Source organism: Haliotis rufescens, unplaced genomic scaffold, assembly GCF_023055435.1.
Source record: "Haliotis rufescens isolate VD_foot unplaced genomic scaffold, xgHalRufe1.0.p SCAF_2, whole genome shotgun sequence".
NCBI lineage: Eukaryota > Metazoa > Mollusca > Gastropoda > Lepetellida > Haliotidae > Haliotis > Haliotis rufescens.
The window spans coordinates 21983242-21996101 of NW_025963890.1; the positions used below are offsets into that span (position 1 = coordinate 21983242).

Consider the following 12860-nt stretch of genomic DNA (forward strand, 5'->3'; position numbering starts at 1 on the left):
TGGTCTAGTGGTAGAGCGTCCGTCCGAAGAGCGGAAGGACTGGGGTTCCATCCCCGACCGCGTCATACCAAAAGACGTTAAAAGATGGTACTTGTTGTTACCCTGTCTGGCTCGGCATTAAGGGTCTAAAACAAGGACTGGTCTGCTCGGAGTCAGTATACTGTGTCTGAGTGGGGTATTCATGTTAAACTGCAGCATGGTATCTAAGTGAGCTAGCACTATAAAACGGCATCAGTCCGGACTAGTAGAAGCAGCCACACAAACCGAACACGTACATGCACGTCGCTATATAAGTGTAAAAATCTTGGAAGCGACGTTAAACCCCATTTCACCTCACCTCACCAGTAACGGCTGACATTCTTCTAAATATATCATCCTACAGACGCCCTACTTGCAGTCCGCTGGGTAAAATCAGTGTCCTGCAGACTATGTTATCAGTTACAAAATCCGATTAAAATGAGGATCGGGTGGTCACGGTACCTGACCTTGATGACTTTGTGTCCTCGAACCACGACGGCAATACAAACATCTTACAGATTAAATAGACATGTTTTTGAGAATTGGCTTATATTGTTCTGTGTTATGTATAACCAACCAGGGGCGGTCAGGAAGCCTAGTGGTTAAAGCGTTCGTTCATCACGCAGAAGACCCTGGTTCGACTCCCGACATGGGTACAATGTGTGAAGCCCCCCACCCCCCACCCCACCCCACCCCACAGAACATCGTTCAGTGTACAGGCTTGAAGTGCAGGAGCATACACAGAGGTTCGTGGACAACGCGGCTATTCTTTAGCACTTATGCTATTATACAAGGAGTTATCACAAAGGTAGTGTTGTTGTCACCGGGTGCAGTTTCTACCCTCTTCAGCCTTTCAGCTCTACCGAGTCACGCAGCACTGACTCACTGAGGTGGTATATATAGCATTGTGTCATCTTGTGTCCATTGTGTCACTTCTGCCAGCTCAGCAGGTGTTATTTACTCGGCGATGCGCCCGTTTACCAACAGCTAGTCTTATAAAGAAACCGGTAGAACATATAGACTTTACGGCATCCTATCTACAAAGCGTCTTTGTATTATTACCAAAGCCGCCTTGCCTTTAAAATCGTAGTCATTTAAAAAAAACCACTTTTATCGTGTTAAGGAAGGGGTTAAATATTTTTTATAATTTTTTTTAGCCATGATTGCAAATAGAGTGTTCATAAGCGCACATTTCTTTTGTTTGCAACATGGGTGGATTAAGCGTTATTTTATAATTGAACTACAGCCCTTTCCATCATATGTTTGAAATACGCAAATAGGCAATATTTGTTCATGCAAATCATACGACCAGAAGTTTTGTTTGTTTGTTGTTTAACGACACACTCAACAATATTCCAGCTATATGATGACGGTCTGTAAATAATCAAGTCTGGACAAGACAATCCAGTGATTGATATCATGAACATCGATCTACGCAATTGGGATACCATGACATGCATCAACCAAGTCAGCGAGCCTTACCACCCGATTCCGTTAGTCGCCTCTTACGACAAGCAAAGTCGCCTTTTACGGCAAGCATGTGTTGCTGAAGACCTAATCTTCACAGGACACTACCAGAAGGCATCAGCGACAATACCATGATTATTTTCAAGCGTTCTTATCAAGGAATGATGTAGGGAAGTCTTGTAGTTAGTGCGGTGATTCGTCAAAGTGGAGGTTCAAGATTGCTTCTCCACATGGTGACATGTTCTTTGTGTCCCATGTCGCCGCTTGCCTCACTCACTCACTCATACAACTCACTCACTCACTCATACAACTCACTCACTCACTCACTCACTCGATCACTCACTCACTCACTCACCCACCCACTTTCACTCACTCCCTCTCACTCCCTCACTCACTCACACACCCTCACTCACTCACACGACCACCCACACTCACTCACTCACTCTCAAACCCAACCACCACTCACTCACCCACACTCACTCACTCACACATCAAGCAATCAAACAATCAAGCAATTTTAAATCCTTCAATTAATTCCTCGCAGAGATGGCTGCGGTAAAATATTAACTCACTCACTCTAAGTGGTCCGGAAGAACATGCACACAGTCATTCGTCATGATATACTGTGATAGAATACAATAGAATCTGTACCCGTTGTTCATTAATATGGAACGGTGTTAACCTCAACGACTTCCCTGGGATCATTACCATTCTGATTAACATGGTTTGTCATTTGCATGGCTGTTATGTATAAGTTTAGTCGCGCCAAATTGATAGTAGTCATGTAAAGAGCAGACCCTTGAATCCTTCTTGAATACCAACCACGACGAAAGGGAATAGTTCTAAACGCATATCACTGTCACACGCTTGCAGTCTTAAACCCTCGCAGTGATTCATTGTCAGATTGAATTTCAACCTTAACCTTCACCTTCGTGCACACTCTCTGACCCGTCAAAGATTGATAAACGAACATCCTCAGGTCCCCTGGAATGCCCGTAGTTTCATTCACAATAACACATACAATCGCATATCTTGACTGTGTGTATTTCTGACATGGTGGTCGTCGAGTGCAGAAGTTTGGGATTTGTTTAGTCAGTGCACATGCAAACGTGTTAGATTCCGTAGATTCCTCACGTGAATAATGGTAAATTGTTGAAGGAACATAATTATCGTTGGAGTTCTTGTGGTTGTTGTATTTAGCTGGTACAGTTAACTACGTTTATAACGAACTGACGGATATAACGAACTTACATTTTTCCCTAAAATTTGCTGTATTAAAGCTGTATGTATGCTTATAACGAACTACGGTTATAACGAACTACAATTAGTGGTCCCTTTGGGTTCGTTATAACCGTAGTTTACTGTAATTGGAGATCATTACAGCGACATTAAAGGGAACATTTGCCTGATTATCGAGATGATAGTAATGTCATCGGTAACATTTAAAGCATTACAAATATATATTTTTTAATAAGGAGGTATGGGTGTTCCAGTGATTTAATGCGCCGCAATTTGCTGTGCACATTTGCGTACCTTAGCGTCCCAGGATACGCTGACAGTGGATTCATGCCGAATATGATCGGAGGTTTGTCAGCACCATGCCCGTCTTAATGGTGAGGTGAGGTGAAATGGGGTTTAACGTCGCGGCCAAGATTATTGCACTTATGTAGCGACGCGCATGCCGCAGTTTAACATGAATACCCCACTCAGACACAGTATACTGACTCCTAGCCGACCAATCCTTGTTTTAGCCCCTTTATGCCGAGCGCCAGACAGGGTAATAACAAGTACCATCTTTCAACGTCTTTTGGTATGACGCGGCCGGGGTTCGAACCGCGGACCTTCCGCTCTCCGGGCGGACGCTCTACCACTAAACCCAGAAGGCGGTCCCGTGTTAACGTGTTTCACCAAACTGTTAGACGTCTAAGACCTGCATCACTTCGGGCTTTCCTCCCACATTAAGCTGACACGCCGTGATATGACTGTTCAGAGCAGCCTTAAACCAACCTTCCTCACTCTTACATTCAATTAGATAACGGACTGTTGATGTCATGCCAAATTGGACGTAAACGTTTTAATGGAATACTTCTAGCATTTTATAATAGTATGGCTATAGCGAGCAGTAGATTATCCGGGGTATTATAGTTCAAATATATTTTCCATTCGCTGCCATACTTCGTTTCGGAAGTGACGTCACCACAAATTTATCACTAACTTAGTACAAAATGTCTCTTGGTCATGAAAGCAATTTGATTGGACGGTTATTTTAAGTTCGCGTTTTCGCATCGGTCCAAAAACGAAACTATGGCAGTGATTGGGCCCAGTGCATTTATAACAATACCATGGAATCTATACAAAGAATGGACACTCGGGGTTGACTTATAGCTACCCCTTCATAAGGTTCTACGTTTATTTATTAAACACTGTTCCATTTAAATAACTTTTGTTATATCTCATTTCAACACGGAATTACCATATATCATTTTCCCAGAATTTGAAAACACGCACATCCAGGATGTCTAAACTATTTGAAATAGCTTTAAACCTTTTAAGTACGCCTGATTTAGGCTTACATTCAAGACGTTTGAGTAATGTTTATCCAAACCATTAAGCCTAACGCTTGCATTAACCCGAGGCGTGCATCCAAACAGGCTATATCATCATTCCATTGTCCAACCCGCTTCTTATCCCGTAATCGTTGCGATCCAACTTGTTGAGAACGCTCGCTACCCATCACATTTCACAGCTGAACTGACGGCTGACTTGCTACGACAGTAAAGACCCTTTCGACCTAAACCAAACGATGGCTATAGGTGTAGGAACACAGTGGTTCGCCCCCGCGGGGAAGGATGAACGGAATCTTATTTTATGACTGTGAAGACAGCAGAAAGAACCAAAGGGAGAGGAAACCGAGCTTCATTCTTGCATTAAACCAGCGTGTGACTAAAAAAAACGAAAACGATAAAATCACCGCTTTACAAATAACAGTGTGTTCTTTAACCAACACGTGATTTTTTAAGGGCGTTGGCTAACACAGGAGATGTAGACAAATATAGCAACACTTCTTGTATGGTCAGTTTAGCCTTGAAGGAGCTTGTAATTTGTCCCGACAAAAGAACTTTCTGAGAAATTATCAGCCTTCTTTCCTCGTAATCAGATTGGACGGGTGAGACTGACGTATAATTTTGTTTAGCACGAGAAACTACCGCAGCATTGATGGGGACAGAGGAGAGCAATTTAACAGGACCAAAAGGTTCATAAAAGAGCCTTAAGGGCTACTGATAGCTCTCTTGTTACGACCACCATGGCCACTTAACCTGGTATCCGGTGTCAAGTTGACCCATACGGAAGCAGGACTGGGACAGGCTTGACTAACACGGCTGGTTCAATGGGAAGACGTCTTGCATTACAAAAAGCTTTAGAAACAGGTTTGTCGTTGAGTGAATGTGAGAATGGATTTTTCACGCCACGTTTAGAGATGTTCCCGTTCTATGACGTCAGGTACTTTTGTGTGTCTGGTACAGACAAACCAGATGCTGAACAGTGAATCGATCGGTATGTGAGGGAGTGAGTAGGTTTTGAGTGGGTGTGTGAGTGAGTGAGTGAGTGAGTGAGTGAGTGAGTGAGTGAGTGAGTCATATGCCAGTCTACCCAACTGTGGACACCAATAATGTGCTTCAAATGCTATTTTCACCCATGTTGGGAATCGACATCAAAAGACGTTAACAGATGGTACTTGTTGTTATTCTGCCTGGCGCTCGGCATTAAAGGTGAGGTGAGGTGAAATTGGGTTTAACGTCTCGTCCAAGATTATAGCACTTATATAGCGACGTGCATGCACGTGTGTGTGTGTGTGTGGCTGCTTGTACGGACTGATGCCGATTGAAAGTGCTAGCCCACTGAGATACCATGCCGCAGTGTAACATGAATACCCCACTCAGACACAGTATATGGACTCCGAGCCGACCAGTCCTTGATTTAGCCCCTTAATGCCGAGCGCCAGACAGGGTAACAACAAGTACAATCGTTTACCGTCTTTTTGAATGACGCGGCAGGGGATCGAACCCCGGACCTTCCGCTCTCCGGGCGGCATTAAATGGATAAAACAAGGACTGGTTCGGTTCAGAGTAAACTGTGTCTGAGTTGGGTATTCATGATAAACTGCGGCATGGTGTCATGGATAAAATCGTCATTAGCCCGGACTAGTACAAGCACACACACACACACACACACACACACACACACACACACACACACACACACACACACACACACACACACACACGTCGCTGTATGAGTGCATTAATCTTGATCGCCTCGTTAAACCCCATTTCACTCCACATACTCCTTTCAACATCTCCCCTACTTTGTATGAGGACTATTTCATCTGATAATTTCCAATCCAATTCTTCAAACCAGTGGTTGATAGCACGAACCTCGATCCAGTCGGTTGGTTACGGTAACACACAAATAGCCAACCAGTCTCCATCCTAATCTGCTCTTATTCGGGCTTTGATGCACATGAAGACCAACAGATTTCAAAACCGGAGAAGAGGATGAACGGAGGTATTTTAGGGAGGGGCACTGATATATACATACCGTTGGATCTTACACTCATAGTTTCCACTGACCGAAGAACTCTAGTCAACTCTAGTCCACCAAGTACAAGTACAGACTACTTCTTAGTGCATCGTTCTCTATAAACTAAGCATCAGTAACAAACCACGCTAATTACAAGTTAAATAACGAAAATGACCTGCAAGCAACCATGACTTGTTTCGTTTCACGTGTCAGCCCAGGCGATGCCTCAGGTGCTGAAAGTAACGCTGAACTATATGCGCATTTCAATCCGCTCATCACTGCGGCATCTTGAAATCGAACAGTCGGATTACTGAGCTATAAAAAAGTGTTAAATGCGAGTCCCATCCTCTATAATTAACAGCTTGAGCGACACAGCAACGCATAAACTTCACGTCAGGGTAAAGCGACGCGAGCTCAGAGCAAAGGTCTTTGTTAATCGGGCATATAAATCTTAAATCTTTATTTTAAATTTCAGCGTTTCTTTCTCATTGGCGGTTTAAGTTTAAGTGTGATTTTTTTTTTTGCATTTCTCTCTGTTGTATTTGATCGAGGACTTGGTGAACTTTAGCGAGCTGGGAATTTAATCCTAACCCTCGCGCAGTGAGACTTAAGATTGAAGGGAGATGTGCTTTAGGGTTATTTCGCAAGAATAAGAGAGGGAAAGGGGAGGCTACCTGGGAGAGGGCGAATGTCTCAACTCGTGTTGCAGTGGTATCGAAGGATGCTGTGAGCTTCTACTCATCTTGCAGCATCCAATAGTCGCGATTTACAACAACAATATATTTACTGGTGAAATACCTTCTAATACCGTTGTTGTACTGTAGTATTTCAGACGTAAATTATGTAAAGATTCATGTATCACCCTCGCTCTCGCTCTGAAAATACAAAATTTCTTACACTCGTTTTGTAAAATCAGTATGGCACACATGCACGGATAATAATCTCTATTATGCTAAACACATTATCGTCCAACAATGCAGATTTCTACTTAGTTATTTTTCTTTAATTTTAGACCGCCTCCGTGGTCTAGTGGTAGAGCGTCCGCCCGGAGAGCGGAAGGTCCGGGGTTCGATCCCCGACCAAAAGACGTTACAAGATGGTACTTGTTGTTACCCTGTCTGGCGCTCGGCATCAAGGGGCTAAAACAAGGACTGGTCGGTTCGGAGTCAGTATACTGTGTCTGAGTGGGGTGTTCATGTTAAACTGCGGCATGGTATCTCAGTGAGCTAGCACTTTCAGTCCGGACTAGTACAAGCAGCCACACACACACACGTGCATGCACGTCGCGATATAAGTGCAATAATCTTTGACGCGACGTTACACCCATTTCACCTCACTACCTTTAATTTTATAGACCAACCATTTCGTACTGTCGGTAAATTGCAATGAGATGAGGAATTCTGCTTGAATGATATTCTTGGAAATGTCTCATTGACAATTGACGAGGTAAGGACAACTGCACTGCATCGAGACTCGTCGGCGTCGTATTGCAAAAGATGACAGGGACTCAAGCAATATGTTTTTGTAGCCAGTCTTCATTCTCTGTTTATTGTGGTGTTTACAAGAAAAAATACCGAAAAGATGTATTGTTTCATCAACAACTACAATCCCTGAGACAATCTTTTTTATGCCATTTATAAAAATATTCCAGAAATATCTGGGCTAGGGACGCAAGAAATGGGATCCGTATATTGTACTTTTTTGAGGAATCGAACCCGGAAAGACGACGCAAAGATTTTAACCACTACCCTACACTACCGTCCCTTAAACTTTTATCAGATGTATGTGTTCATAAAATGTCGATGACATAATTTCCAATTCGGGAAAAGCTCTATTACGATGAATAGCTGGCTCATATTTCTGTCTTTGTAACATCGCTGCTGTCGCTCGCGTAATGTCAGTGGTTGTACGTTGTTAACTTTAGATAGGTCATTAATTTTAAGATATAACTTAAATTTAACTCTCCGCGATGCTGCAATGTCACACCTTGTTTAGCCGGCTACAAGACTCTGTACTATTTCATTCATGGCGGTAGACCGTTCACAAATGTATATACTTAGTTCTATCCATTCACAAATATGACGAATAGGAAATTTCGGGCGGGAAGCCGTCTTTCTAAACATAGAGTATGATTGCCGATGTTTGCTGAATGAATCCACGATTTGCCACGAAAAACACACAAACGCCAAAGCGTGTTTTGGACAAGATATCCGAACGAAAAGTGTCAAAAACTCAAGTTTGCAAACAGTCTTTATAATTAACTCGAACTGGGCTCATGTCGTTAAACCCGAGGCCCTGGATGTGGATCAGAAACGACAGATGCCGGTCGAACTGTAATAGGTGGACAATTTAGCACATAAAGCACTTTGACACACATGTAGAATTTGTTGACAGAGACATGATGTACTTAGTGTTGTTTGCGAATTCGTCAGGCCCTAATCTCGTACTGTGGAGATAGTGTAGGTCAAGGTCGCTCTTTGGAGGAGTTGGCTACCAGGTTGTGACAAAGGTGACGGTACGGAGTCTCGTGTGTTTATAAACACGTCATGTCACATGCCTAAAATACATGTAGGTTTATCAATGGTAAAGTTTGAGTCATAGCAATAGGAGGTCGTATGTATAGTATTGTGGTTAAAGCGTTCTTTAGTAACCAGGTTTGTTTCCTCAAAGTGAAGCCTATTTGTGGTGTCCTCAACAGCCATATTTTTGGAATATTGTTAAAGAACGGCTAAACAATACTCACTCATTATTAAACTCAACACAAAAAATGTATTTGATCAAATGTGTATGATTGTTTGTTTGTGGATAACAACGATAAAGTGAATCCACCACTGCGAAACGCCGTGAACGCGAAGAACCTTTTGACCATCGAATTTCGTTCGAGTTGTCCGTATTTCGAGACAAGCGGTGTACCGATATGAGACAACAGAGCGTAGCTCAGGATTCTTCCGTGACCAGTAAGTTACATTATCTTGAACGACATCACGAGAAAACAGGAGTTCCAGAAACGCTTGTTCGACTGTATAGGTAACCAGTAAATGTTCAGAGTTTCAGAATATTATTTATCCGATCAAATAATCCAAGCACCGTGTATACATTATGCACCCTCACGTGCACCCGTTTAGGAAACAACGCTCTATGCTCGTCTTTGTGCGAGTCTACTTCTGTGTCTACGCCTGTTTGTACATCTATGCCCACTCCCGTGTGTACTTCCGAGTCTCCTTCTGTGTCTACTTCTGTGTCTACTTCCGTGTGTACTTCCGAGTCTACTTCTGAGTCTCCTTCTGTGTCTACCTCTGTGTCTACTTCCGTGTGTACTTCCGAGTCTACTTCTGAGTCTCCTGCTGTGTCTACTTCTGTGTCTACTTCCGTGTGTACTTCCGAGTCTACTTCTGAGTCTACTTCTGTGTGTACTTCCGAGTCCACTTCTGAGTCTACTTCTGAGCCTACTTCCGTGTGTACTTCCGAGTCTACTTCTGAGTCTACTTCTGTGTCTACTTCTGAGCCTACTTCATTGTGTACTTCCGAGTCTACTTCTGTGTCTACTTCTGTGTCTACTTCTGTGTCTACTTCCGTGTGTACTTCCGAGTCTCCTTCTGTGTCTACTTCCGTGTGTACTTCCGAGTCTCCTTCTGTGTCTCCTTCTGTGTCAACCTCTGTGTCTACTTCTGTGTCTACTTCTGTGTCTACTTCTGTGTCTACTTCCGTGTGTACTTCCGAGTCTCCTTCTGTGTCTACTTCCATGTGTACTTCCGAGTCTACTTCTGTGTCTACTTCTGTGTCTACTTCTATGTCTACTTCCGTGTGTACTTCCGAGTCTACTTCTGTGTCTACTTCTGTGTCTACTTCTGTGTCTACTTCCGTGTGTACTTCCGAGTCTCCTTCTGTGTCTACTTCCGTGTGTACTTCCGAGTCTCCTTCTGTGTCTCCTTCTGTGTCAACCTCTGTGTCTACTTCTGTGTCTACTTCTGAGTCTACTTCTGTGTCTACTTCCGTGTGTACTTCCGAGTCTCCTTCTGTGTCTACTTCCGTGTGCACTTCCGAGTCTACTTCTGTGTCTACTTCTGTGTCTACTTCTATGTCTACTTCCGTGTGTACTTCCGAGTCTACTTCTGTGTCTACTTCTGTGTCTACTTCTATGTCTACCTCCGTGTGTACTTCCGAGTCTACTTCTGAGTCTACTTCCGTTTGTCTACCTTTGTGTCTACTTCCGTGTGTACTTCCGAGTCTCCTTCTGTGTCTACTTCCGTGTGTACTTCCGAGTCTCCTTCTGTGTCTACTTCTGTGTCTACCTCTGTGTCTACTCCTGTGTCTACTACCGTGTGTACTTCCGAGTCTTCTTCTGTGTCTACTTCTATGTCTACTTTCGTGTGTACTTCCGAGTCTACTTCTGAGTCTGCTTCTGTTGAGCCGTCTGCTTGCCCTTCTGCTTGTCTATGTGATTGAAATCTTCTTCTCCGTCTTGTGGATTTCTGTTTGTCCGCCTGGTTGACATCTGTTTGTCTATCTTGTTGAAGTCTGCTTGCCTGGTTGACATCTGTCTGGTTGAAATCTGTCTTTCTGGTTGTTTATCTGTTTGACATCTGCTTGTCTTGTTGACATATGTTTGTCTTTCTGGTTGAAATTTGCTTGTCTGGTTGACATCTTTCTTTCTGGTTGTTTATCTGGTTGACATCTGTTTGTCTGTCTGGTTGACATGTGTTTGTCTAACTGGTTGAAATCTGTCTTTCTTATTGTTTATCTGGTTGACATCTGTTTGTCCGTCTGGTTGACATCTGCTTGTTTATCTGGTTGAAGTCTGCTTGTCTGGTTGACATCTGCCTGGCTGAAATCTGCTTGTCTGGTTGACATCTGTCTTTCTGGTTGTTAACTAGTTGACATCTATTTGTCTGTCTGGTTGATATCTATTTACCTGCCTGTCGCTGTTCAGTCTAAGCAACATCTGACACGAACCGTCACTTCCAGGTTGTAGCCAATTATCCAAATTGATTAAGAGTATGTATTGGTTTGAAACTCATACACAATAAATTGATTTTGTCCTTTTTGTTCATTCTAATCAGGAATACAATCACTCAATGATTCATTAACTATGCAAATTAGAACTTTTTCTTCGTAGTATTAAAACTTCATGCATACTGGTATCTATTTCTTCCGAAACAATATATATAATTACTACTTAAAGAATAAAGTAATTGAATTCGTTTCATGTAATTTCATTTAATTAAAGTACATCAAACGTTATATAGTTTACTACCTTTCCGTTACGGTACATTAAAGACATGTGTAACATGTTTCAGAATCAAATGTCCACAAAAAGCATATACTTCAAAGCGTTGCTGGATATACCCCAGTGCTTCAAATCATTAATTGCATAGTTTCATTTGACGTATCGTTTATTTAGTATCATTCCCCATAATAAATTGTAAGAAACACCATATGCACGTGGATTCCACGCGGAAGTGGATTGTGATAGTGTAACCTAGTTAGCTCCACCACCTTTACTCGAGGTCGCTGTTTTGGTCGAAGCACTGAAACAGCTGGAGCCTGGCTTATCAACATGGTTAGATATCGTCAAACCGTTTGGGGATAAAAATAGTATAATCATAAAAAAAATCAGTAAGTATTTGTTCCTATTATTAGTCGTAGTATTATTATTATAATTATGATGATGATGATGATGATGATTATTATCCTTGCAATCGGTACATGTACACTAAGACAGTCACCGTCCCCATACTTCGACATTCAGATGTTTTGATTAAATATCTTATCTTATCGTGGAATTTATAAACTAGGCCAGAAACATTACACGCGGGGTCAAGTAATCGGCACTTGAACATCATGCCCTTCAAACATGGCGCTTAAACAATGTAGTAATCTTCACGACCAAACCCTGCAAATCGTACAAATCACTTGTTTAATCGTACAGCCGAACTATACTTGAATTAAATTTGAGCAAAAACTATTACCGATTGAAAACCTTGGAATTAAGCGTTTTCTTCTCCTTTTTCGTCGGTACAATCTTTTCGGGTGGGAAGCCGTCTTTCTAAACATAGAGTATGATTGCCGATGTTTGCTGAATGAATCCACGATTTGCCACGAAAAACACACAAACGCCAAAGCGTGTTTTGGACAAGATATCCGAACGAAAAGTGTCAAAAACTCAAGTTTGCAAACAGTCTTTATAATTAACTCGAACTGGGCTCATGTCGTTAAACCCGAGGCCCTGGATGTGGATCAGAAACGACAGATGCCGGTCGAACTGTAATAGGTGGACAATTTAGCACATAAAGCACTTTGACACACATGTAGAATTTGTTGACAGAGACATGATGTACTTAGTGTTGTTTGCGAATTCGTCAGGCCCTAATCTCGTACTGTGGAGATAGTGTAGGTCAAGGTCGCTCTTTGGAGGAGTTGGCTACCAGGATGTGACAAAGGTGACGGTACGGAGTCTCGTGTGTTTATAAACACGTCATGTCACATGCCTAAAATACATGTAGGTTTATCAATGGTAAAGTTTGAGTCATAGCAATAGGAGGTCGTATGTATAGTATTGTGGTTAAAGCGTTCTTTAGTAACCAGGTTTGTTTCCTCAAAGTGAAGCCTATTTGTGGTGTCCTCAACAGCCATATAAGTCCACTTCTGAGTCTACTTCTGTGTCTACTTCCGTGTGTACTTCCGAGTCTACTTCTGAGTCTACTTCTGTGTGTACTTCCGAGTCCACTTCTGAGTCTACTTCTGTGTCTACTTCTGAGCCTACTTCATTGTGTACTTCCGAGTCTACTTCTGTG

The 12860-nt window shown here is 42.5% G+C and overlaps 1 protein-coding gene across 1 annotated transcript; it reads right to left on the bottom strand.

Moving 5' to 3' along the window:
- Positions 1-9108: 9108 nt before the first annotated feature.
- On the bottom strand, positions 9109-10603 carry LOC125381883 (serine-aspartate repeat-containing protein F-like). The gene is made up of 2 exons (XM_048399222.1): positions 10455-10603; positions 9109-10258 (listed from the first exon to the last, which is right to left on the bottom strand). Exons 1-2 carry the CDS (start codon positions 10601-10603, stop codon positions 9109-9111), a joined length of 1299 nt encoding a protein of 432 aa, XP_048255179.1.
- Between the last annotated feature and the right edge of the window lie 2257 nt (positions 10604-12860).